This window comes from Ranitomeya variabilis, chromosome 2, assembly GCF_051348905.1.
Source record: "Ranitomeya variabilis isolate aRanVar5 chromosome 2, aRanVar5.hap1, whole genome shotgun sequence".
In the NCBI taxonomy this organism is placed as follows: Eukaryota; Metazoa; Chordata; class Amphibia; order Anura; family Dendrobatidae; genus Ranitomeya; species Ranitomeya variabilis.
The window spans coordinates 722,215,940-722,240,958 of NC_135233.1; the positions used below are offsets into that span (position 1 = coordinate 722,215,940).

Genomic DNA, 25,019 nt, shown 5'->3' on the forward strand with positions numbered 1-25,019 from the left:
CTCCGTTGGTTTTACTTTTGTAGAGAGTTTGGGTGGCAGTTCTAGATTTTTTTGAATTCCATATGAAGGCTTTTACTTGCGTCTGTAGGAGGGTGAGGCTGATGTCTGGAAATGGCAAGGGAACGCATCTAAGGATGTAGAGAAGTTTAGGTAGGATGAATAGTCCCATTGTCAGCACCCTTCCCCACCATGACAGTGTGTTGCATCTGTGTGTTAGGATTTCTTTATTTAGTATTTCTTTTAGTAGGTTATAGTTGGATTTTATAGTCCCCTTAATTGATTTGTTTATTATAATGCCCAGGTATGTGAGTTCTTTTTCACACCAATTCAGGGTTGTTGAGTCCTTTATAATTTGGGTTTGGTCTTTGTTTAGGCCTATTGGAAGTATATTGGACTTGGTTTCGTTTATTTTAAAGTTTGAGAATGTGGAGAATCTTTCTATAATCTGCAGCACTTCGGGAATTGAGACTTCTGGGTTAGAGAGGGATAATATGATGTCATCTGCGAAGAGTGAAATTTTGTGATGTCTAGTGGGTGTGGAGATACCTGAGATTTTGTTGTTGGATCTTATTATTTCGGCTAACGGTTCAATAGTTAAGTTAAATAGGATCGGTGAGAGAGGGCAACCTTGTCTAGTACCATTTCTGATACTAAAGGGGTCCGAAATTTGACAATTACAGTAGACGCTGGCCTTAGGATCGGAGTATAGGGCCATTATATGTGATATCAAAATTTTGTCGAAGCCGAATTTGGCTAGGCATTCTTTCAGGAAGTCCCAGTTAACTCTGTCGAAGGCCTTTTCAGCGTCAAGCGACAGTAGTGTAATGGGAATTCCTTGTCTCCTAGCCCAGCTTGTGATGTTGATGATTCTTCTAGTTGCGTCTGCTGGTTGCCTACCTCTCACAAATCCCATCTGGTCATTTGGTATCAATCTTGGGATAACCAGACCAATTCTATCTGCAAGAATTTTAGAATAGATCTTGACATCTACATTTATTAAAGAAATGGGCCTAAAGTTCTCCATGGCCTCAGGGTCTCCTTTTGGTTTGGGAATCACCGATACAGTGGCCGCTAGCATCTCCGCAGGGAAGGAGCCGCCTCGGAAGATATAATTAAATGTGTCTGCCAGGTGTGGGGAAAGGTTATTTGAGAAAGCTTTATAGTAGGCATTTGTGAATCCATCTGGGCCTGGGGATTTGTGAAGACCAAACTTTTTGATGACAATTTCTATTTCGTCAGTGGTAATAGGGGCATTAAGGGTGGTGAGTTCTTCTGGTATTAGGGTGGGGAGGTTTATTTGTTTTAGAAATTCTTTAATTTTATCTATTTTATCTAATTTGTCCGTAGGGTCATTTATTTGGGGATTTATGTTGTATAATTTGGAGTAGAATGCTGCAAATTCATTTGCTATCTCCTTTGGGTGAGAGGTTTTGCCCATCCCATCTAGCCTATTGATTCTACTGATTCTACTGTTGATTCTATTTTTTTTTATTTTGTTAGCCATATACTTAGTGGGTTTATTATGGGATGTATAAAATTTGTAGTTTGACATTTTTACAATGTTGTCGTATGGCGAGAATAAAGTCTCTCTGAGTTCTATTCTTAGTTTAGAGAGTTCATTTTGAGTATTTTGGGGGGGTATGGTGTTATTGATTAGATAATTCTCTAATGTCCGAATTTTATTTGAAAGGTCATGAATTTTTTTTCTGGACTCCTTTTTTTCTTTGGAAGCTATTCCCATCAGCACTCCTCTGATTACCGCCTTGTGGGCGCACCAGTTGATGCAGGGATTAGTTGACTCCGGTTTGTTTACCTCAAAGTAATTATTTATGGCGTTTAGTATTGTGGTTTTATTAGCTGGGTTGTGTAGGATCTTGGCGCTGCATTTCCATAGTCTGGCGTTCAGAAGGGGGGGGCCTATTAAGATTTTCCCGGAGACTGGGGCATGGTCTGAGATTGTCCTATCTCCAATTGAGATTTCTTTGATTTTTGTCAAGGAGTATATGTCTGTAACAATTAAATCTATTCTCGAAGCTGTTTGGTAAGTGTCCGAAAAATGTGTGAATTCTCTAGAGTTGGCGTTTAGGCATCTGAAGCAATCAAATAATTCGTTTTTGTCTAACCAGGTATTAAGATAGTCAGCGGCGGGCCTATTTTTGGAGGATGAGTCTAATTTATTATCCGGGGTGACGTTGAAGTCGCCCAGCAGAAACAAATTGCCTCTTCTGACTTCTTCGATTTTTTTCATGGTTTTGTTTAGGAAAGGGATTTGGCCTACGTTTGGAGCGTAGATGTTTGCTATTGTACACTCTTGATCGTTAATTTTACATGTAAGTATATGGAAGCGGCCTTTATTGTCTTTGAATTCCCCCAAGGCCTCAAACGGGGTTGAGCTATCAATCATTGTTAAGACTCCTGCTCTTTTCTTTGTGTTGCTTGCTTCAAATATGTGCGGAAATTTATGGTGGTTAAAATAAGGATGGTTACCTTCCAGGAATTTGGATTCCTGTAAGCAGATAATGTTGGCCTTGGACTCGGTCAGCTCCCTCCACAGTGCGTGTCTTTTTCTTGGGTTGTTGAGCCCTCTAACATTATATGAGATCAGGTTCAGCTCCATTATGTGTTTTGCTGAGTGACTAGAAGATAAAGATGTGAGGTTGTTTAGAACTTTGGGTATTAACAAATATTAGTAACAATTTCAACTTAACTTTACTAGTAAACAGTTATCAGACAATAGCGACTATTCCTGCAAGAAAGAAAAATGATTAGTCCTTTTTAACAACGTAAGATGAATGGACAGGTAGATCCAGAGGGATGCTACCACCTCTCGACGGGGAACTCCTGTGGAAAAAGAAACAGGGACAACATCCTAAAAGCAGGAAAATCTAGTCAGCAATCACCCATCAGTGGCATTAGTGTCTTTTTTTTTCTTTTTTTTTTCTTTTTTCAGTCTTTGGCTCTAGTGTAGTTGTCTTTGATAGAGTGGATGAAGTCCATTCCATCTCTAGGTGAGTAAATTGGAGTGATCCGACCTTTAAAGTTCACTAGCAGCTTCAGTGGGAAGCCCCATTTGTAGGGTATGCCCTTATCCCTGAGGAATGAGGTGACATTGTTGAATTCTTTGCGGCCTTCCAATGTCTCTTTGGATAAATCCGGAAAAACTTTCAGGTCTTTGTAAGGTTCAGGGAAGAACTTGTTCATTCTAAGATAGTTGATGATTTTTTCTTTGGTTTGGAAAAAATGGATCCTTAGAATGGTATCCCTTGGGACATCCGAAGAGATCTTAGGAGGTCGAGGGAGCCTGTGGGCTCTGTCAATTATAAGATCAGAAGGAGACAGCTCCGGAATTGCTGTCTTGAAGATATCCTGGATATGCTGTGAGAGGTCCTCTTGTTTGATTGATTCCGGGAGTCCTCTAATTTTTATGTTGTTTCGACGTCCCCTATCCTCGATGTCTGCCACTTTAACTTTTAATTTGTGGATCTCTGCTGAGAGGTACTCTAAGTCTACAGATGATTCTGCAGCTCCATTTTCAATTTTTTGGATTGTTTTCTCGTGGTTTTCTAGTTGTTTGTTGATTTTGTCACATACTTTTTCAATCTCTTCTATAAATTCTTGCTTCTGCTTTTTGAATTCTGCACCAATCATTAATCTAATTTCCTCGACCATACTTGACTGTGATTTTTGGTTTTGAGGGTTTGTTTCTGATTGGGTTCTTGGAGGGCTCTCTCTCCTGGGTCTTTGTTTGTCAGGGCTTTGGTTGGGGCTACATTCGTTGTAGGATTCATCTGAGTCGCTTAGGTCTCTTAGGTCTTCGTATTTTTCCCCTGAAGCACCTGGCATATGTCTTTTGGAAGAAACAGAAGAGTCCATTTTTTCTAGTAGGTGGGGATTTCCATCGGTTCTTGTCTGTCTTTTAACTGTTGGTTGTTGGTTTACGTCCCTCGTAGGAGATCTAGATCTGGCTCTGTGGGGACTAATGAGGTTTACTTGGTCTCTGTGTGATTTATAGCTGCTGTATGTTTTGGTCTGTTTAGTAGAGCTTTGGGATTTTGGTGATTGTTGGGTTTGTGAAGACCCTTTCGCTCTGGAGAAGCTCATGGTGGATGGAGTGGAATAACAGATTAATATCGGGGTAACCCGGTGTGGGAGTTGCCGCTCTTGTAAGTCTTGTAGCGGCAGTAATGTGGCTTGGTGTCACTTTTGTAAGTGCCTGTAGGAGAGGAAGACTTCTAGTAAAGCAATGGAAGATGTTTTATGTAGGTCACTGGAGAGTCGTAGGTTTTGATTCTGTTTTTAATCCAATCGCTGTAGCGTTGCAAATGATCTGTTGGAGCGTTGTAAATCCCTAGGACGCTAGTGTGTTGTTACACTGGAGTGACTTCTTTAAATCGCTGGAGCGTTGTAAATACGTCGCTTGGTGTGCCTTAATTGAGTCGTTGTAGCGTTGAAAATAGTCCGCTGGAGCGTCGTGAATAAGGACTTTTGAGGGGTGAGGAGCGCAGGAGCGTCGTGAATAGGACTTTTGAGGGGTGAGGAGTGCAGGAGCGTCGTGAATAGGACTTTTGAGCGGTGAGGAGCGCAGGAGCGTCGTGGGTGAGCGGGAGGAGGAGGGGCTCTTACCTCCGGTACGGAGGGCTCCGGTTGTGCCTGTACCTCCGGTCTGTGTCCTGGATGGTGCTCCCAAGCAGCGGTTGTAACCTGGTGAGTACTTAGATCTCTCCACCGCTTGTTATGCCACTCACTCCGCTGCTAGAAGCCGTGGAGGAGGGGGGAAGATGTTTCTGCAGCGGCTCTGCAGCGGCTCTGTAGCGGTTATCTTATCCTATTTCGGCGGTCCCGGTGGTAAGGGGGCCTTGTTAGGCAGTCTCTCCCAGGCCTCTTCTTAATCCAGGGAGAACCTCACTGTGTCTGTGGAGGTGTGGTAACGCTGCAGCCAGCCGGTTGTGGAAATCTAGATCCAGGCTTCAGAGTTGCGTTGTAGGCCTCAACTTCTAAAGTCCTCAGATTTGGAAAATACACGTCTGGAAAGGGGCTAGACTGTGTCCTGGACTACTCCTATACGTTTTTGGGGCTGGATGGCTAGATTATTGTCGTTTTTTAGTTGGATTGGGATGTTTTTCCCTGGAGCTCCTAAACCTACGTCCTCATGCTGCAGGCTCAGGCCACGCCCCCTGTTTCTTTCACTTTGAATAAGCGCAGTAGGCCTATCACAGCCGGACAAAGTGTGTCAAATATTAGTAGCCAAATACTGGACTTTAAGAACACAGAAAATAATATGGAGGAATAAATGGGAAAGGACCATGGTGGAATGCGTGTTGGGGCTTTTTCTATATCCACCCATGTCTTTTACAATTTACTGCTCCATGTTACTTTCGGTGTTCTCATTGTGCCATTATTTGGCTATTTATTACACTTTGTTAGGCTGTCTAGCCTAATGGCCTGGAGACTGCAAGTTGTACCACTTGGCCTTAGATAGGTTTTCACTCACCTTAACATGCTGTGACTGACCACTTGGCCTTCAATAGGAGTTCATTTATGCTTACTTAATTTTTTCCATATTATTTGTTTGGGGAAGTCTTTTTTGGCTACATTCACATCTCTAGATACGTGGCCATTTGGCCCTTTTTGTATTATAGTGAAGATACCCAGTGCTGTATACTGTGATTGATCACAATACCTTCTTATTATAATAAAGACAGTTTGTTTTGTGCACTATGGATTATTATTTTTATATGGTCTTCCTGAGTGTTATAAATCTGTTACATTCTTTTTTTAATTAATGCTTTTTAATCATGTATATTTTGGTAAATTAATAAAAAATGTTCTATTATTGGGCCTTTGTGATTCCGTTTCTTTGTAGTTTTTTATGTATGGGAGTGCCCATTATTAATTTTGGCCTTTATATATAGGTGTTTAGTCCAGCAGAAATTTTCCTATGCATACAGCAAATGAAGAGTTAATCAGCAAACAGATCGCCACAACAGAGGTGAAGAGGCAAGCTTGTTTTTAGAAAAAATAAACTCTGATGCAGGAGCCTTTAAAGTGTAAACAAGTCCAAAGAACAGTTTGCTATGCTTACAACAGACAAAGGTTTAACCAGCAGGTCTGAGCCAGGAAGTAGATACAAGCTGTAGAACCGCAGGAATTTTCAAAGGCAATTGCAGCTGAGAAAACTGGATGGTGGCAAACTCTAAAGAACAAGGAAACTGAATAGAAATCTTAATACTGATACAAATGAGAGTCTAAGTCAGTCTTAAAGGATTTGTCCAGGTTTGGGATTAAGGTAGTACACGCCATCAAGATTCCCTCGTGCTGGCTGCAAAAGCACAAGATCATGTTACTGCAAGTTTGTGATTTGCATACTTCTCGCAACATTCTGGCTAGACGTGCGCAACCTCAGTCAATACAATTGAATTGAGTGAGGTCGAGCTTGGCTATTCAGAACTACTGTATATATGCAAATCACTTACTTTACAGTCACATGACTGTTCGCTCTCACTACTGGCAACCAAGAACCCTGACAATGTGCAATAACCACTTTGAGATTCAGAAGTCTGCAGTAACATTAAGTGACTGCACACTTTTATCCCAAGCTTGGACAACCCTTTTACAAATCCTTGGATAATTGTCACTAAAGTTTACCAGACAACTTGTGGAGCACAGCAAAGGGTGGCGATCAACGGGAATGGAGCTAAGCCAAGTCCTGGAATCAAGACAGGTGCTTAACAGTATGGCTATGTTAACTGGAACTTTCTTGGTATACCAAAGAAGGACCACTTGTACAGGACTGTTTTACATATCAGCACACAAGATGATTCCCCAATGGTGATGTCCATATGCCACATTGGGGTGTATGGCGAGGGATTGTCACAGTGAGGCAATATGAATAAAAAGAGATTTTCGAAGTAGAGACAAATGTTCTACTATGAGACCTCTATATGGGTATGAGCATGGACCAGAATAAACAAGACAGCTTTATACAAGTGTAGAAATGGCAGACAGAGCACACACTATGTTCCACATTTGCTTTCTTTGTGCCTTATGTTTTTCCTCGCTAGCTGGCAATACATCATGCATACTTAATAGAAGCAGTGTTTGAGGGCAGATAAGGGAATGCTGTGCTCTGGAGATACCTGCTCTCTGATTTACTAAGACTGGTAATTAACATAAAATGTTTATAAAAGCTTAAGTAGACTAATCAGCTGCAAAGCTTGGAAAGCCGAGGAATTAATAACGGGGGGTTTTTTTTAGCATTTTTGCATTAGTTAGTAATTTATCTGAAATTCTGCATCGTGTTCAAAACACAAAGCTTACCTTAATTTAGGTAGGTCCTGAAATGCCTCAAGCTTAAAGTGAAGGGTCATTTTTACAGTCAAAATAGTATATATTTTGTATAGTGTTTGGAACTTTAAAAGAAGCTTCCGGGCTCGTTTAGAGAAGCATGTTTTCTGTCCATCCATGAGCACACATGGACCTATTGCAGCCCACGTGCTAGTACACATGGTCATTTTTCTATCAAAAGAAAAAAGTGCAGCATGCCATATTCTGGTCCAATTTGCAGCTACAGCAACCATCCACAATATGAACGAGCACACGGAGCAGCATACTAAGCCAATTACGTCTGCATTTTTCGGAGGTGACTGACCTTTTTTTACATGACCACCTGAACCTGACCTTAATTATTTTGGTCACTCTGGATTTTATGTTGTTCTGGCCAGAGTAAACTATAACTAAATATGGTGCTTTGAAAAAGTATTCATACCTTGTGAACATTTCCATATTTTTTCATGTTACACCCACAAACATAATTATTTTTTATGTGGGTTTCATTTGATATACAAACACAATGTAGCAAGTACTTGTGAAATGTAAAGGAAATGATACATGGTTTCTAATTATTTTAAAAATATAAATCTGTGCATTTGTATTCTGCCCCCTTGAGTCAATGCTTTGTAGGACCACCTTTCGTTGTAGTTACTGCTGCAAGTCTTTTGCGATATGTCTGTACCAGATTTGGGCATCTAGAGGCTGACATTTTTGCCCATTCTTTCTTGCAAACTAGCTGTAACTCACTGAGATCGTATGGGCAGCGTCTCTGAACAGCAATTTCCAAGTTCTGACACAGATCTCAATGGGATTTAGGTCTGGACTGTGACTGGACTATTCCATCCATCTTTCCAGTCCCTGCTGAAGAAAAGCATCCTCGCAGCATGATGCCACCACCACAATGTTTGGTGGTGGATGAAGTTTTCAGGGTGATGTGCAGTGCTAGTTATATGCCACACATAGCGTTTTCCATTTAGCCCATACTGTTCTACTTTGGACTCATCAGACCAGAGACGACTATGCGATAACTTACTCACTGTCCCGGTCCTTGGTGCAACCCCCGTCTTCTACGGTCTCCAGCTGCTGTACACGCGGCTCTGTATCTCTGCTGCATGCCTAGTGAGCGTGCTCCCCTCTTTTTAAAGGGGTAGTGCGTGCACATGGTAAATGCCCCCAGCTAGCAGCTGGGAGGCATATAGTAATGTGTCTATCTGCTATCTCTCAGCCAATAACTGGATGACATTTTGTATATAAGGCACCCTCCCCAATAGGGAGGTGCCTGAGTAACATCTATAGTTTGTATTACAACTGTGTTGTCATGTCCCTAGTATATTCTAAAATTATTCCCGTATCCTGTTAGTCCAGTATAGTTTGCCCATGTTCATGGCACCGCTTCGTCAGCATCCTATTCCTCAAACCTGCGTTACCTATACTTGAACTCTGGTCCCGGTGCTGCTAGTCCTGTGTCCGTTGCCCCTGGTCCTAGTGTGGCCAGCTCCAAAACTGTTCCTGATATCTACCGGTCTGTAAAAGAACCTATCTCCTGCATCCAAATTATCCATACAGTCCATCAGTCTCCAGTACCTGCTAGTCAAATGACCTTGGCCATGTCTCCCCACGTCAGAGAACTCATCCCCTGGGATCAGCAGCTGCAATACTGGCACCTGCCTAGCTGTGGTACCTGGTGGCTACCAGCAGACCAGTCTGTCTCCATCATCAGGAGCTCCAGTGAACACCAGGTAGCCACTTAGCTACGCCCCTTCCTAGGCAGGTCCGGTCCTGTGGCACAGTGGGACCATGAACCACATGCGCCACCTGTGGGTGTGACATTTTGCACTTCACAAACACTTGCTACTTTGTGTTGGAATATCACATAAAATCCCAATAAATACATTTAAGTTTGCATAATGTGAAAAAATGTGGAAAAGTTCATGGAGTAAGAATACTTTTTCAAGGCACTGTATGGCCACTGGGTGAGTCACAGTGGGCCTTAGGATAGGTTCACACACATGCACTGCTTTCCACTGAGCACTATGTCAGGGTTTCGGTTGGAATTCCCTAAAAACAGTATTCTGATGGAAATCCTAACAGCCACATTTTTGTGCAAGTCTAAAAAATAACTAAGGCTATGTTCACTTAGCCTTTACCCTTACATTCAATGGTTCTGTCAGTTGATTACCTCTTGCTGCCCACCTCAACTATACCTATATAACTAGAAATGATGCAAGACCATTACACCATGACTCCATCTGTATCATAGTTAATGGTCTCATAGGCACATACTTCCAAATTTCATTTTAATGAGGTTCAGAAGTAAGCTTCAATGGAGCCACTGAATGTAGGGACAAACTGGATATAAAGAACTCTGCCTACTATTGCCAGGATGGAGACCATACAGTGTCCAAATTGACTGTCCGATTCATTGAACTGAATAGTTCTCTGAGAATCCAACTTTACACTTCAACATTTTTCATCCACTGAGAATAGTAGAAACCAATAGTGGGGCCAGTGGTATTAATGTTCACACAAGATTTTTTGCAGCATTTTGTTTTAAAAATTACATAAATATCCTTTCCTCCAATTTTTATCACAGAATGCCAAAAAACTGCCATATATACACATTCCTAAAATTAAGAGACACAGGCATAAGCTACATGGTTTAAACGTAGCACTCAGACTGTTGAAAGTTTGGGTTCAGTGCTTATTAAATAACCAGAATCATATTTCAGGAGCACATAGCTCTTTTAGGTAAAACATTTGCAAAACACTATAAATAATGTGCACGAATGGTTTGTTAGGGGATGGCAAAAATATAAAGAGATATGCAAGTACATTTTGGGTTTGGAGAAGGATATTTAGAGGTAGAGTTGAGCAAAAACATTCTAAGGACCCTGGTCAAGTCTCCACATCACTACTTGGTGTTTTCTGGACCAGGGCAATTCAAACTTCTTTGGTCAAAGCACAAGCACGTGACACTCTGGGAAAACGTGCACTCGACCTAAGATGCTATAAGGCGGTTGGCCACTTCTTTTTTTTCTTTTAAGTAGCTGTTTGGGTTATGATATTGTGGTCCTTACTCATACAGTCATGAGAAGTACTAATTATACTTAAAACTATAGAATTTAAAGAAAGTGTAAGGACATAAAACAATCTGGACCTTCGAAATGGTTAATATTACGTGAATAGAACTTCAGAAAAACTAAGATATGACAAATTAGATTGTGTTTTTAGTTAACAAAAATTAGGCCAAAATGAAGCAGTCTGTGAAAAATTAGATACACAATTATTGTTATCATAGGAATTAAAAGGGTAAGTAGCATCCAGGTGCTGATAATCAAATGTCTTTGATTGTTCATTGGCAAGTGTCACCACCTCTATAAAAGCAGACGTTTTAACAGTTTGTTGGCCTGGAGCATTTAAGCATGTCTTAATATAATGTCAAGGAGGAAGGACATCAGCAAGGATCTTAAAGAAGCAATTGTTACTTCCCATCCATCTGTCAAGGGTTATCAGGACTGCCATTAGGAGGACCATAGTGGGAAACTGCCCAGGGACCCCATCTTGAGGGACCCCAGCAGTACTGGAGCATAGAGGGTGTTGTGCTAGGCCCACGTACAAAGAGGGGCCCAACGGGAGCGACCGCCACCTATATTCTACTGCAGTTTATAGGTATCTGCATCCTGTGCACGCCAATATAGAACAGAGAAACATGGTCTCCCTTTTCCCTTTATAAGTCGCAGACATACAGAACACTCGGAACAAACATAGGAAATCAATGTCACAACCCAGGTAGTGTGCAGATATCAACGAGTTGCTCCGTCCATGCTTTGATGTCAACATCAAATTAAGGTGAATGGACCTTAAATCTCAGTGGTTCTCTAGGCATTGTTCAGCTTTACCAACGAAAATCCATCTCACCACCTGCAATTTCACACTTCCGGAGCATGGATAGCACCTGGGCAAGGTTCTTGACAAAGAGCGCATGTCGCTCGAAACGCGTCAAAGGATGCCTTTACGCTCTTTGTTGTGAACACACAATTTTAATCTTGGCTTCATGTACCTTGGAAAATAGAATGCACTTTCTTGGACTTCGTATGGATTTTTCGGCTTTCTTCATTGTTCAGTTTTAACCAAACCAGAGAAAATGTCTATCTTAACTGGTTTCACACACACTAGTCTTTTATGACAAAGTCAGTAGTGGTTCAATAGTACCAAGTCCTATTCCTAAATCTACTTATTAAGTGTTGTAAAAAAAAACAATAACCAGTTGGTGAAACCATCCAAACAGACCTATTAGAATCCGGCCATAGGTTTTGCAGTGCCATTGCTGTGTTCTACTGGCAGTTCATCATTTCTGACAGTCAATGAGGTGCCCCAGGTGCCATACAGACAAGTCATAAGCTGAATCTGTCACAATGTCATGGCTTTCATTATGAACTGAAGCCATGATACATAGCCTATAAAAGATTTTCTACTGAACACAAAACAGCTTAAACTGCTCCCAAGTTTGAGAGTGATTATATGAAACATCATGAGACTTTCTTTGCAGTACTCGTTTAGAACTTACAAGGCTGCTTAACGGGAAGCCAGATCTTTTATATGATGCTTAGGGTATGTGCACACGTTGCGGATTTCTTGCAGAAATTTCCTGAAGAAAACCGGAAATTTTCTGCAAGAAATCCGCATATTTTTTTTTGCGGTTTTTTTCCGTTTTTTTCGCGTTTTTTTAGCATTCTGCAAGCGTAATTAGCTTGCAGAATGCTAAAGTTTTCCAAGCGATCTGTAGCATCGCTTGGAAAACTGACTGACAAGTTGGTCACACTTGTCAAACATAGTGTTTGACAAGTGTGACCAACTTTTTACTATAGATGCTGCTTATGCAGCATCTATAGTAAAAGATAGAATGTTTAAAAATAATAAAAAAAATAAAAAAATGCTTATACTCACCCAGACATCTCATCAGCGGCGTCCGTTCGTCTTCCTATAGCTGGTGTGTGCGCGCAGGACCTTCCGTGACGTCACGGTCACGTGAGCGGTCACATGACCGCTCACGACCAATCACAGGACAGTGACGTCATCGGCAGGTCTTTCGCCGCACACCAGCTACAGGAACCGAACGGCAGCGTGCAGTGGAGGCGGGAAGACATCGAGGGTGAGTATATCGCTATTTTTTATTTTAATTCTTATTTTTTGACCACTTATATGGTGCCCAGTGCGTGGAGGAGAGTCTGCTCTCCTCCACCCTGGGTACCAACCGCACATAATCTGCTTACTTCCCGCATGGTGGGCACAGCCCCGTGCGAGAAGTAAGCAGATCAATGCACTCCTAGGTGTGCGGAATCCCCTGCAATTCCGCATTTTAATGAACATGTTGCTTTTTTTTCGCGGAAAAAAAGGCTACATTTGCACAAAAAATGCGGAATACACTTAAAATAGGAGGCATATGTAAGCGTTTTTTTCGCGTTTTTATCACGTTTTTATAGCGAAAAAATGCGAAAAATACTGAACGTGTGCACATGGCCTCAAAGGGGTTGACCACTACTTTATATGTTCTTATCATGTGAAATAACTGCTATAGATAAGCTTTTTTTTATTAATACCTTGCTTTCCCAAACATTTGCTACCGGAGATTCTCTCTTGCTCAAATGATCTCTGGCTGAGAATCCTCTGATACACTGTGATCTTGTATCAATTTCTCCCCAAGTTCCTGGCTCTGCAATCTGAGGTGCCATCACAATCACGTGACTTTCATGCTGTGTGGGAGAGTCTCTTTTCAGCAAAGCTTACTCACTGTTCCCCAATCTTACTGCATATTTCTCCCTTCAGGGCTCTCACTTGTATCTGTATAATATGCATGTACACCTACTCACCCACCCTGCTCCACACCCTGTGCAATGTATATACACACCCAGCTATATAACCTCTAATAAATATACATTCAGACATCTCTCTCCATCCATCCTGTTACAGTAGAACATGACTAGTCAATGAGGGAGAGCAAAACAATCTTTATTGTCAAGCTGTTCTGGTGCTTTGTGTTCCTTCTATCCAATGCATCAGTGATTTGTCTGCAGCAGTCTCCTGCACATGACATTATGCTAATGCTGGGTGTGATGGGGGAAAGAGTGGAGAGTTACAGTGGTTATGCTCACTGTCTCACTGCTGGCTTGTAGCCCAGCACAATGGATGACGTGAAATGTAGTCAGAAGAGAGCAGAGGATCATGAAGAGGAAGTGGTGGCTGTGACCGCAAAGCTCCTGCCAGAAACAGGAAGTGGAGGAGAAAGGATTAAAAAAGACAAGAAATTTAGTAGAAAAGGAATATGAGGATTTATGGCAAACACCCCCTCCCTTCCCCCCCCCCCATAACTAAATACATTTTTCAATATGCAGCTGTATAGTTGAAATGCCATAAACACTTTATGCTGCACTTTCCTATTTTTCTACACAATCTGTTTTAAATTCTACTAAAACCAACAGTATAGAGGACCGATAATGAGGCTTCTCTGAATAGTGATTTTTATATGGTACTGTAATTATGGTTACTATATAGTATTTCTTGTTATAACTTATTTCTGAATATTCTCTTTCTCTCTGTCCATGTGTGCAGTCCACTCCTCTTAATACCTACTGGAGGGCAAGCAGAAAAAATTAAGATAAGCAATAACAGTTTGACACTGCAAGTATGGTCCAACTGCAGCGATCCAGTTGTATTTTTCTCTCTAAAAAAAGCACTCTTGTTCACCAGATGTGTGTAGAGAAACTGTAAAAGAACAACTTCCTTCTGAAATTGACCCAGCAGTTAAAATCCACGTCCAGGAATTATCATATTCTAATGATATGCCATTACTTTTTAAAGTTGGAAAGACATTATAATTTCCTTTTCAGAAAACACTAATTATCCTTTCCACCTTATTCTGTTTCCCTAAAGTTACTGAACATAAATTGGAACTATACTTTTTATATGTACAGTATATAGCCATATTGTAATATATTTAAATCGGATAAATCTTATTTCCCATCACCTTTGAGACATTTCTTTCCCTTCACCTTGCCTCCTGCTTGTCATCCATTCTGGAAATAAAAACAGCTCAGCATAAAGATTGACTTCTATTGTACATTTTGTAGCATGGAATGGAAGCAGGAGTGAGGAAACAGATGAAAATTAAGAAATATTGTGTTGATCTAAAAGGTTTTGCCTGAACACGGAGCTGGATTCACATCTACACCGCTCTGTACTGTTTAATTTCCTCCATGCCTCTGCTGCCACTGTGTGCAGGAATGAAGAGCAGGAATCCAACTCTGTGTGTTGTGCTGAGTCTGGGATAAATCCTCACATCTAGTCTCCTCCCACTAGTTCAGAGTAACTTACAAAGAGAGCCTACTATCTGCAATCCATGAAAGTAAATTAGAAGAGCATCACAATATAAATACAAACAAAAGAAAAAAACGAGAGACAATGGTTTGTAACAAAATGCATTTTACTCTGCAATAACATATTGAAAAGCATAAACAAAATCCAGTGAAAAAGTTGTACTTGCTAAAATGTAAGATTTCTTTTCTCATAAATAGAACTTTGGCATTCAAAATTCTAGCTGTAAATCTAAAATTACAAAAAAATAATGCTGCCTTTGAAAAGTGAAAGGCATAAATTGGCAACCATCCAGTGGCGTCCATCTACTTATAACAACATGACAAACTGTATTTACATGAGGTATTTTCAAGGATCCACACAAGGAACCTGCAAACAAACACCCTTTTCAATTCTCACAACCAAAGCTGTGCTTTAAAATACCAACTGTCCTCATACAGCCATGTATTGGTAAAACACAAATAAATACACACACAATGCACACTATGTATAGCAAGTTATATATGGAGAAAGTAAAATACAGTTATGTACAGTAATGGTTATATCTGTGTAGTTTTCAACAGAAAAAATCATCCTAAAAAAAATTACAGGGTAACAAGATGCAAAAAGGTCTGTGATGCTACAGTGAGATACCGTATATATTTTTGTCAGTTAAAGCAAATCAGTCTAGAACTTAAAGATGGCCCATCACTTGCCATAAATATGTGATTTTTGCTACCTGGTGTAAATGTCACTGTTCTCCAGAATATGACATTGATTTTCTTTTGGTCCTGGACCATATGGCCTTCTCTTCCCTGTATTGAAACCTAGCCATTTCAGACAATTGGGTGTGATTCCAACTCTTCTCCATGGGAGACTTCTTGAGAACCACACCCAATGCTAAATGACAAACATAGATATATATATATATATATATATATATATATATATATATATATATATATATATATATATATATCTCAGGAAACGGGTTCAGGAAAATTAAACTGCGTGAGATTCAAGAAAAGAGCGACATTTGCACCAAGTAAAAAAAAAGTACATATTTATGTGATTTAGGGACAGGTTCACTTACAGGAAATAGATCCAATAGAAAGTTGAAACCATGTAGGAAGACCATCATATTTTTTTTTACAGCTTTTATGCTAACATTTATGAAAAGTATTGCAGATGAGCAGTAGATTTGCCCGATGCATCAATTATGTGTTTATTTAATGTATCAGAAAGGCTCTGAATAATAAAATCTGGAATCTGACTGGTTGCTATTAGCATCTACTCTTAATTCTGCTTCAATCAGCCACCGCTAAGAGCCAAAATATTGTACAATGATTTTGGAGGAAAAATTGTTTTTCCGAAGCAACCAGAGATCAGAAAAGGAAATCAATGGTTGAAAATGGCAAAAAAATACCATGTGGTAACAAAGCTAAAGGGAACCTGTTGGTAACTTTTATACCACCCCACCCCTCAAAAACATTTTTATGACCGTGCAGCCCTTCAGAAAATAAGCCAGTCAGTCCCTTTATGACACCAAAGTGATGAAGTTGTATCTGGAAATGCATGGGGGGGGGGGTAACTGCCTTTCCAGCATCTCAGCCTTAGGCTGCCGTCACACTATCGGCATTTGGTCAGTATTTTACATCAGTATTTATAAGCCAAAGAGTGGGTCAAAGATACAGACTTGGTGACGTGTTTCTATTATAGCTTTCCCCTCTGTTTGTTCCACTCCTGGTTTTGGCTTACAAATACTGAGGTAAAATACTGACCACATACTGATAGTGTGACCGTAGCCTTACACTGTATTTCCTACCTAGTAGCACCCTCCCCTGGCCGATTGACAGGTTACTTGCTCTGGTACATGACCACTGACCTGTCAATCAGCCAGGGGAGGGTGCTACTAGGTAGGAAATACAGTGTGAGGCAGAAAAGCTAGAAAGGCATCGTAACGCCTTAATGCATTTCTAGACAACTACAAAAGCGGATTGCTCGCTACCTTGGGGTCACAAAGGGATTGACTGGATTATCTTCTAAAGGGCTACACAATCATATCAATGGTTTGGGAGGGGAGAAGGGTGTTCTGACAGGTTCTCCGAGTGTGTCAACTTGGACTTTGCAGAATAATGTCCTAATTGTAAGTAGGAAAGGAAAATGGAGGGAAAAATGATACTAAAAATATAGCCTAATAGAAATGGGGTGAGCGGGCATAGCAGGGATAAATATGGGCTGGCGCAAGGCACAAGTAGGAGAATATCATATGTTACCATTTACAGTCTTGGTTTCTTGGTTTTATCCAATGCTAAATATTAGTCAATAGCATGAATGACTGAAAGGTCTGCAAACAACTATATCGCCATCTGCTAACTTCATGGTTTTCTGCACAATGCAAAACAACCGACTACTGTCAGAATGGAGGAGCCAAAACAGGCAGAAAACGCTGGAATTAAAAGTAGCATAGTCGCCAATATCAACCAAACCTATTCCTAATACTTCAGAGACTCTTTGTAAATCAAATCAAGAACCAGTTTGGTTGCCAAGAGCAACGGTTTTGCTTTCTACTCATTTTTATCAAGTACTAGGCCTCGTACATAAACCGCTTAAGATAAAGCATAAGTGCTGTCTACAGCAACCAATCAAATCAGGTGTTATACTGTAAACACCTGCTCTGGAATAGAGAAAGATGGAGTCTGATTGGATAACACAGGCCATTCTGATATTTTACCTCATGAGGCATGGAATAGAGAAGTTTTCCCTTCTTTTTAGATACATGGTAAAGAGAAGTGAAACCCATGAGAAAAAGCTCAATTTTCTGAAGTAAAAATGTGAAAAATGTGTCACAAATCTGGTGAGCCAGCTTGGCCTCTTAAAGAAAAAAAGAAAAGTACAAACTTTAGTGAAAAAGCAACTAAAACTAAATATGTGTCATGCTCTGCCTTCCTTCAGTGCCATGGCTGCAGAGGAGATAGGAAAGCGCATTGAAGGTCCTTAGTTACTGGCTATTAATACAGTGTTGGCATGCTAGGGAGACGCAGCAAGCTTTAATGAAGACCCCCATCGTGCAGAGTTCATCTGCCCAGAAGGTCAGCCATTAGATGGCCAACATAAAGTCTAATGTGTTCGGTTTCATTGCTTTCATGAAAAACATATTTATCATCATCTCCCTGTCCATGCAAATTAGAGCCAGGACGTAACACAGCGCACAAGGCAAAAACAACTTTATAGGAAGAGAAAAATTAATAAATATCAAATTATAAGTAGCATATTTAGTCAATAAATTATCCCTCCCCATTCATTTCACTAGTTCTACTACACTGGTGTATATATTAGTGGGCACAGCCAGAAAGCGTCACATGCCAGGATATATAAAGGTGGACGGAGGTGCTGTGTGGTTCTAGGAAAGGTTTCTAGTCAGGATTACGATTGTCTTAGCAGTTATTCTAGTACACACGGATCCTAGTACCTTACAATACATTTGTGTAGCCATCATTGAAAAAACATGAAGTATAAGAAGTGGTATGAAAAGTTACATTGCTTACTGGACGTTTCCATGGCAGACTAACCACCGAAACAAACATTGCTCCATGTTACGCAGGTAAAGTGGGAACGTACTGTACAACTGAAGTTACACAAAAGTGGTTCTAATGAGAAGAAAAGCTTAGCCTCATGATTATACAAGCCGATATGGAAACGTTCTACACAGTGGCTCACCTGCAGAAGATGACCACTCACCAGGTCAAAAGTGGACAATCCCTATGTTATCCCCACTGCTCTCCTGAGCATCACATTTTTTATTTCTTTAAATCCACCATACAGTTCCAAAAATATGAGCCATTTTTAGTGATGAGCTAACGTGCTGGGATAAGGTGTTAGCAGAGCACGCTCATGTGCTAATAGATGATCTTCTGCGTGCTTGAACATTAGGTTCTAGTCCCCGCGGCTGCATGTCTCACAGGTTGTTCGACAGCAGAACATACACAGGAACTGCCTAACAAACAGGACTCAGAGATAGTATCAGAGCACTCCGAAGATACTTTATTAGCACCCGAGCGTGCGCCGATAGCGTCTTATGTCAGCACGTTCGCTCATCACTAGGCATTTTGTTTAGCACTAATTTTTTGGGATATTGCAAAGAGGCCATTGCTCACAAGATAATAATGCAGCGAATCCTGGAAGCCACGCCCCCTTATAGAGAAAATAAAAAATTAGTACTAAATAAAAAAGAAGAATTTTGAAACTGGTTTATAGATAAAAAAATATATAAATAAAAATCAGAATAATCAGGGGAGCAAATACTGGCCACTTTTCACCCGGTGACAGGTCCACTTTAAGCTACATAACTTTCAGCCATTTTCCCATTTTTGTGTTGAACACATATTGTACAAAGAAAGCAGACGATCTAAATAAAAAAATAAATAAATAAGCTAATACAAGTTTGCTACACCTTCCAATGCAGCATGTGGGGGCAGAGACTTGATTGCAGCAATGCAATTCATTTTCTTTAATGGGTGCTGCATTTTTTTAAAATTAAAAACGGTTTTATCTGCTGCAGATGTACAGAGCTTAGCTCTGTATAACCCTGCTCCTACCACTGATTGGCAGCTTTCTGTATATGCACAGTACTTAACAGTTATTAACAAATTATCTTCCTGTGGATGGCTAACTTTTAATGTAGCAAATGACCCTTAAAAGAAATGCTTTTGACCACATGTATTGTTCACCTTACCAAGCCCCATTTGTGCAGAAATATAATCAATCACCTATGAACCGTTCTGGATGGAATATCAGAGGTTTGGATGCTAGATGTGGTAAAGTAGATAGGAGAACTAAAATAAAAGAACATAACATGTAACAGTAATTACAACCTCTGTGCCTATTTCCCTATGATAACACTTCCTGCTCTGGTACTGGCAGCAAAGTGCTCTTACAAGACTATTGGTGTCACAGTAACTAGACCTAGGTTTAATATCTAATCCCCAATGCTCTCTGTACCTGGAAGACACCAAATTGTTGTATTTCAACCACAAAGAAAAGTGTACTCCAATTTATAGTAGTAAAGTGGTCATTACACTGTTCAGTGTTATGTTTAAATCCCCAAGCTGTGCTACAGTGTGTTCTTCTACAGCTAGATCATGAATGAACAGAGCGATCGCCTGGCAGTCAGGAGAGATTGTGATTACTGCACAACAGAGCAAAATAAAAATCCTACTGACCCTGCTGGAAATGACTTGGAAGAGAAAAGGATTAGTTCTTAGGCCTTTAAACCACCAGAATGTAACATGGATGGAGTGTGCTTAATGGGACGTAAAGCTTCCATTTGAAATAATGGCTTTCTTCACGTTTTGGTGGCTTTATAAATAGACTAGTTTTGCCTGGCCAATCTATCTGAAAATGGAACACGGCTAACATCACTGTCAATACAGGAAATCTTTGCCATTGAGAGAATATGACAGTGGTCACGGCTATATAAAAAATGATAATAGATGTGAAACATAAAAGAGAGACTCCAAGATTAGCTTTGCCTTTGTCCATTATATCAAAGATCCGTAGAAAACACCAAATTGCAGCCTCCACTTTCCCAGCTCTTGCACATTCACTCATTTTTATACATTCACTGGTTTTTCATTCATTAGTTCATTTTTTTCTGGAGTGTCCGATGTGTAGGATATTCCATGAAATGTAGAGGACTGGTGAGACGTGGACAAAGCACCTGAGGCGTTCTGCATAGTAATGCTCCAGTATATGGCTCTCAGACTGAAATGTAGGGGAAGCGTTTATTGTGAAAAGTCCCGGAGGATCATTGGGTGATACAATTATCCCCCATATCTTGAGCATAGCAGTCTGACAAAGTCGTCCGCAGTTCATCAATGTCTTTTCGAAGCTGCCGCACATCTGTCAGTTTCTTGGTCAGACCCTCTGTGCTGTGGCTACTGGCTTCACTTTCGTCGGAGCAGGAGTTGGTGGCTGAAGAAAACAACAGAAAACTCATTTACACAATGACAACTCCAGTTTTGAGGTTTACATAGAATTGCTGTATCTCAACGCTAAAGGACTGACATCACAGGAGTGGTGTCTGTCCGGAAGGTAAGCATATTTTCTTTGTAGCTATGGCAGTTGACTATGGGTTGTCCAGTTATGGAAAACCCCTTTACTGAAAATCATTAGGTCTTACCCTTGACCACCTACTATACTGTGAATTTTGACAAGAGCAGCACCTACAACCAGCTAATGAAAATGGTAAGCAAAATTAGATGTGTGACTCGAAAATGCCAGTGTATGGAATCTAATAGTGAGGAACACTCAGTTCATCCATAAACTCTTCCAAAAGGATGACCAGGGGTTGGAGATCCAGTTACACAAATATGCTTGTCTTCAGTGATCATTTAGTCAGTTAACCCTATCTCGGACAACAGAACTCTCGCTTGTAATCAACTTTCTCAAATGAATATGGTCAGAAGCAGTTTTCAGAAACTGCATATAAAAAGAAATGAATAATTTCCTTTAACCCCTTAGTGACCGAGACAATTTTGACCTTAATGGCCAGGCCAATTTTTATAATTCTGACCACTGTCATTTTATGAGCTTATAACTCTGGAACGCTTCAACGGATTCCATTGATTCTAAAAATTTTTTTTTTTTTGTGGCATATCATACTTCATGTTAGTGGTAAAATGTATTCGATATGACTTGCGTTTATTTATGATAAAAACGGAAATTTAGCAAAAATTTGGGAAATTTTGCAATTTTCAAACTTAATTTTTGTGCCCTTTAATCAGTCATGTCACACAAAATAGTTAATAAATAACATTTCCCACATGTCAACTTTAGATCAGCAACATTTTGGAAACAATTTTTTTGCTAGGATGTTATAAGTGTTAAAAGTTGACCAGCGATTTCTCATTTTTTTTTTTTCTAGGGACCACCTCACATTTGAAGACACTTTGGGGTGTTAATATGACAGAAAATACTCAAAGTGACACCATTCTAAAAACGACACCCCTCAAGGTACGCAAAACGACTTTCAAGAAGTTTATTAACCCTTCATGTGCTTCGCAACGGCTAAAGCATTGTGGAAGGAACAAATTAACATTTAACTTTTTTCACAAAAAATTTACTTTAGACCCAAACTTTTTTATTTTCACAAGGGTCTGGAAAAAATGGACCATAAAATTTGTTGTGCAATTTCTCCTGAGTACACCGATACCCCATATGTGGGGAAAAGCCACTGTTTGGGCACACGGCAGAGCTCAGAAGGGAGAAAGCACAGTTTGACTTTTTGAACACAAAATTGTCTGGAATCGATGGCGGACACCATGTCGCATTTGGAGACCCCCTGATGTGCCTAAACAGTGGAAACCCCCTAATTCTAACTCCAACCCCAACACAGCCCTAACTCCAACCCCAAACTTAATCCCAACACAGCCCTAATCCCACCACCACCACCACCCTAACCGTAACACAACCGTAACCCCAACCCTAACCCTAACTGCAAAGAATGAAAAAAATTAAAAACATATTATTTTATTATTTTTATCTATAAGGCTAGGTTCACATTGCGTTAATGTGTGCACGCTAACGGACAGCGTTGCACGGTGAAAATGTCGCAATTAACGCCGTGCAACGGGTCCGTTAGCGCACCCATTGACAGCAATGTGAAGTTTCCCTGTAGCGCATCGCAAGCCCGTGCCTTTTTCGGCTCGCGCTAGCGATGTGCCGCTCTTCTGTGCCGCTCTTCTGTGGCGCGCCCGAGGTCCGTTCCCCGCTCTCGCAGATCGGGGATCTGCGAGAGCGGGGACGTTACCGCGACCCCTAAACGCGGCCCCTAAATAAACATTGCGTTAGCGCAATCCGCTAGCGCTAAACGGATTGCCCTAACGCAATGTGAACCTAGCCTAAGGGGGTGACAAAGGGGGTATCTCATTTACTATTTTTTTTATTTTCATCACTGTGATAGGATCCATCACAGTGATCAAAATGAACCAATAGGAAAAATCTATTGCTGCCGGGTACCGGCCGGCAGATCTCTGCAGGCGCATTGCACATGCTTCCGCCATTTTCTTCCAGGAAGATGATGCGGAGGGCCGGGGATGGAGCAGGAGAGTCTGTGGATGGCAGAGGCACTCATATTAGATCAAAACAGAGTAGAGAGAAATTAATGGAAAATTTGAAAAAATTTTTGTGATCGCAGTTATTCGGTGAATAACAGCAATCACGTGACTGGGGATGGTAAAAACCGACCCGAGACATGTTCTCCGGGGTCTCAGTTACCCCAGGTAGCCAAGACCCCAGAGATTTTCAGACGCTGGGGAGCGCTGTATACTTTTTTCTCAGCACTGTTAAAAAGCGGCGCTGAGGGATAAGTACCCTTAACTACCGCTGACAAAAGGTGTGTCGACGGTCATTAAGGGGGTTTATCCAATTTATGGGAAAAGAAAATCTCACTACTCATCTTATTAATAATCTTCTGATTTAACATTGATGTTCTGGCAGTCCTCCTGGTCTTTAATTACAATGAAGTGAATAGGCGGCCTGATCATTGCAAGATTGGTGGAGAATTAAAGAGGTGATCCGGGTTATGCTTTTTATACCAGTTACTATTGTTTCTGTTAAATCTCTGTTCTGCATATATTCAGAAACAGAATGACCCCTTAAAGCAGAGATCTTGAGGTAATTGAAGCACAAAGTGTAAGCAATGAAAAATAGTATTTTTTGCATGGACATGGAAAAATACTTTAGCAGCAAGGATAAGTTGTATTGGACAGTCTCACATTTGAAAGAACTTACAACGTATGCCCAGGAGCAGAGAAAGATTGGGCTCCTTGCCCTGTACGCGCTGATTTAGAATACTGCAGAGTGCTTTCAAGTCAAACAGACATTGGGACATTTCCCTAAACAGCTGCTCGGCCACCGGCATTTTCTCCGACAGCGGCTGTCTGGATACGAGTAACTCTTCCAGTTGCTTGCACATTGAAGTATTCTCTTCCTTTAACTTGTGATTCTGCATGAAAATGAAAGGAAAAAAATGGTAATTGAAGGGATTTTCAGGGCACCAAAAAAACAAACAAAAAAAAAAAACACAGCCTCTGTAATGAGTCCTCCACCCACCATTACTTTTGCCTACTTTTTTTTTAGCTCCCCACCAGCATCCTGCAGCTATCTTTGTAGTCGGTCACTGTTTACATTTTAGTACCAGCTCTCCCTCTGTGCCACCAGGAGGCAGAACGGTATACATCTCTATCCACAAAGTTCACCTACAAAGCACCATCCTGAGACTCTTATACAGAGTCTAAAGATGGATAATTCATTGGCCACAGATTCTCCCTGCCAATACCCCTAGTATGTACGGTTTTAAGACTCTATGGCACGTTCACACTGAATTTCTGCAATGTGTTCGGGTGATTCTGCCTGAATCCATTTTTTGGTTGGATTCAGACGGAATCACTAACACACTGCAGCAGTTTGAACATAGCCTTACAAATGCAGACACTGGCAATGCATAGGATCAATGAGGAGACATTTCATCCATTATAATGTGATCAAAGCACACACTGGAAGGTCCAGAACTACTCCCTTTGGCCATAGTCACTAGTTGATAAGATTACTAACTAACTGTACAGCCGATGCAATGCCTCTTTAGCATCTACACTCCTTACTTCCCTGTAAAACTCGCCAGCAATCACGGTCTATGCCTCCATGACATCACTTTTCAGAGAGCATAGCTCTGAATGTTACTATCGGAATCCGGCCTCCAACATGCAGGCTATATTGAAAGCACAGGCAGGAAATCACTGTACTTTGAACAAAAGGTAGCCGGAAGTAAGGAACTTCGAGGTCACAGGACCGCACGTGACAGTCCAGGAACACAGCAGAATTTTGACAGCAATTATGAAGTTTCTTCATGTAGCATTGCCTTTCCAATGTTTCAATAATCTGTGTGCCTAGAAAATCCCTTTAAGATATTTTATTAGAATTGCACATGCTGGGAACACTGCAATATCTACTGGGACTTTGTGATCGCATCAGGAAGCTTTTATTCTTACTGTTCTATTAAATGGCTAAATGTTGCCCCAAAGCATAGTTTTACCTTAAACACCACTATTCTTTTTTTTTATATAGTACACCGCTATCCAATAGTTTGTCTTCATCTCAGATGTTTGTAGCAACCTTATAACTTAATGGGATTTTAAGAAGTGTTGTAACTCGTCACTTATTACTCCCCTTTACAAAATTAATCATCCCTAACAAATAAAAAAAAAAAAAAAAAAAAACTACAGTCACATTGCACTTTGCAATTTCTATTCTAATTCTGCTTGTTTTAGTTTTGAAGCATG

The 25,019-nt window shown here is 40.6% G+C and overlaps 1 protein-coding gene across 3 annotated transcripts in view; it reads right to left on the bottom strand.

Annotated features, from left to right (window-relative positions):
* Positions 1-14,796: 14,796 nt before the first annotated feature.
* The window catches only part of CEP85L (centrosomal protein 85L), a 119,486-nt gene continuing 109,263 nt past the window's right edge, over positions 14,797-25,019 (bottom strand). For all 3 annotated transcript variants that reach the window (XM_077289535.1, XM_077289534.1, XM_077289533.1), the window contains exons 12-13: positions 23,473-23,686; positions 14,797-20,652 (exon numbers count right to left, since the gene is read on the bottom strand). In XM_077289535.1, coding sequence (XP_077145650.1) covers positions 20,486-20,652; positions 23,473-23,686 — 381 coding nt within the window. In that variant the 3' untranslated portion in view covers positions 14,797-20,485. The remainder of the gene's footprint in view (positions 20,653-23,472; positions 23,687-25,019) is intronic.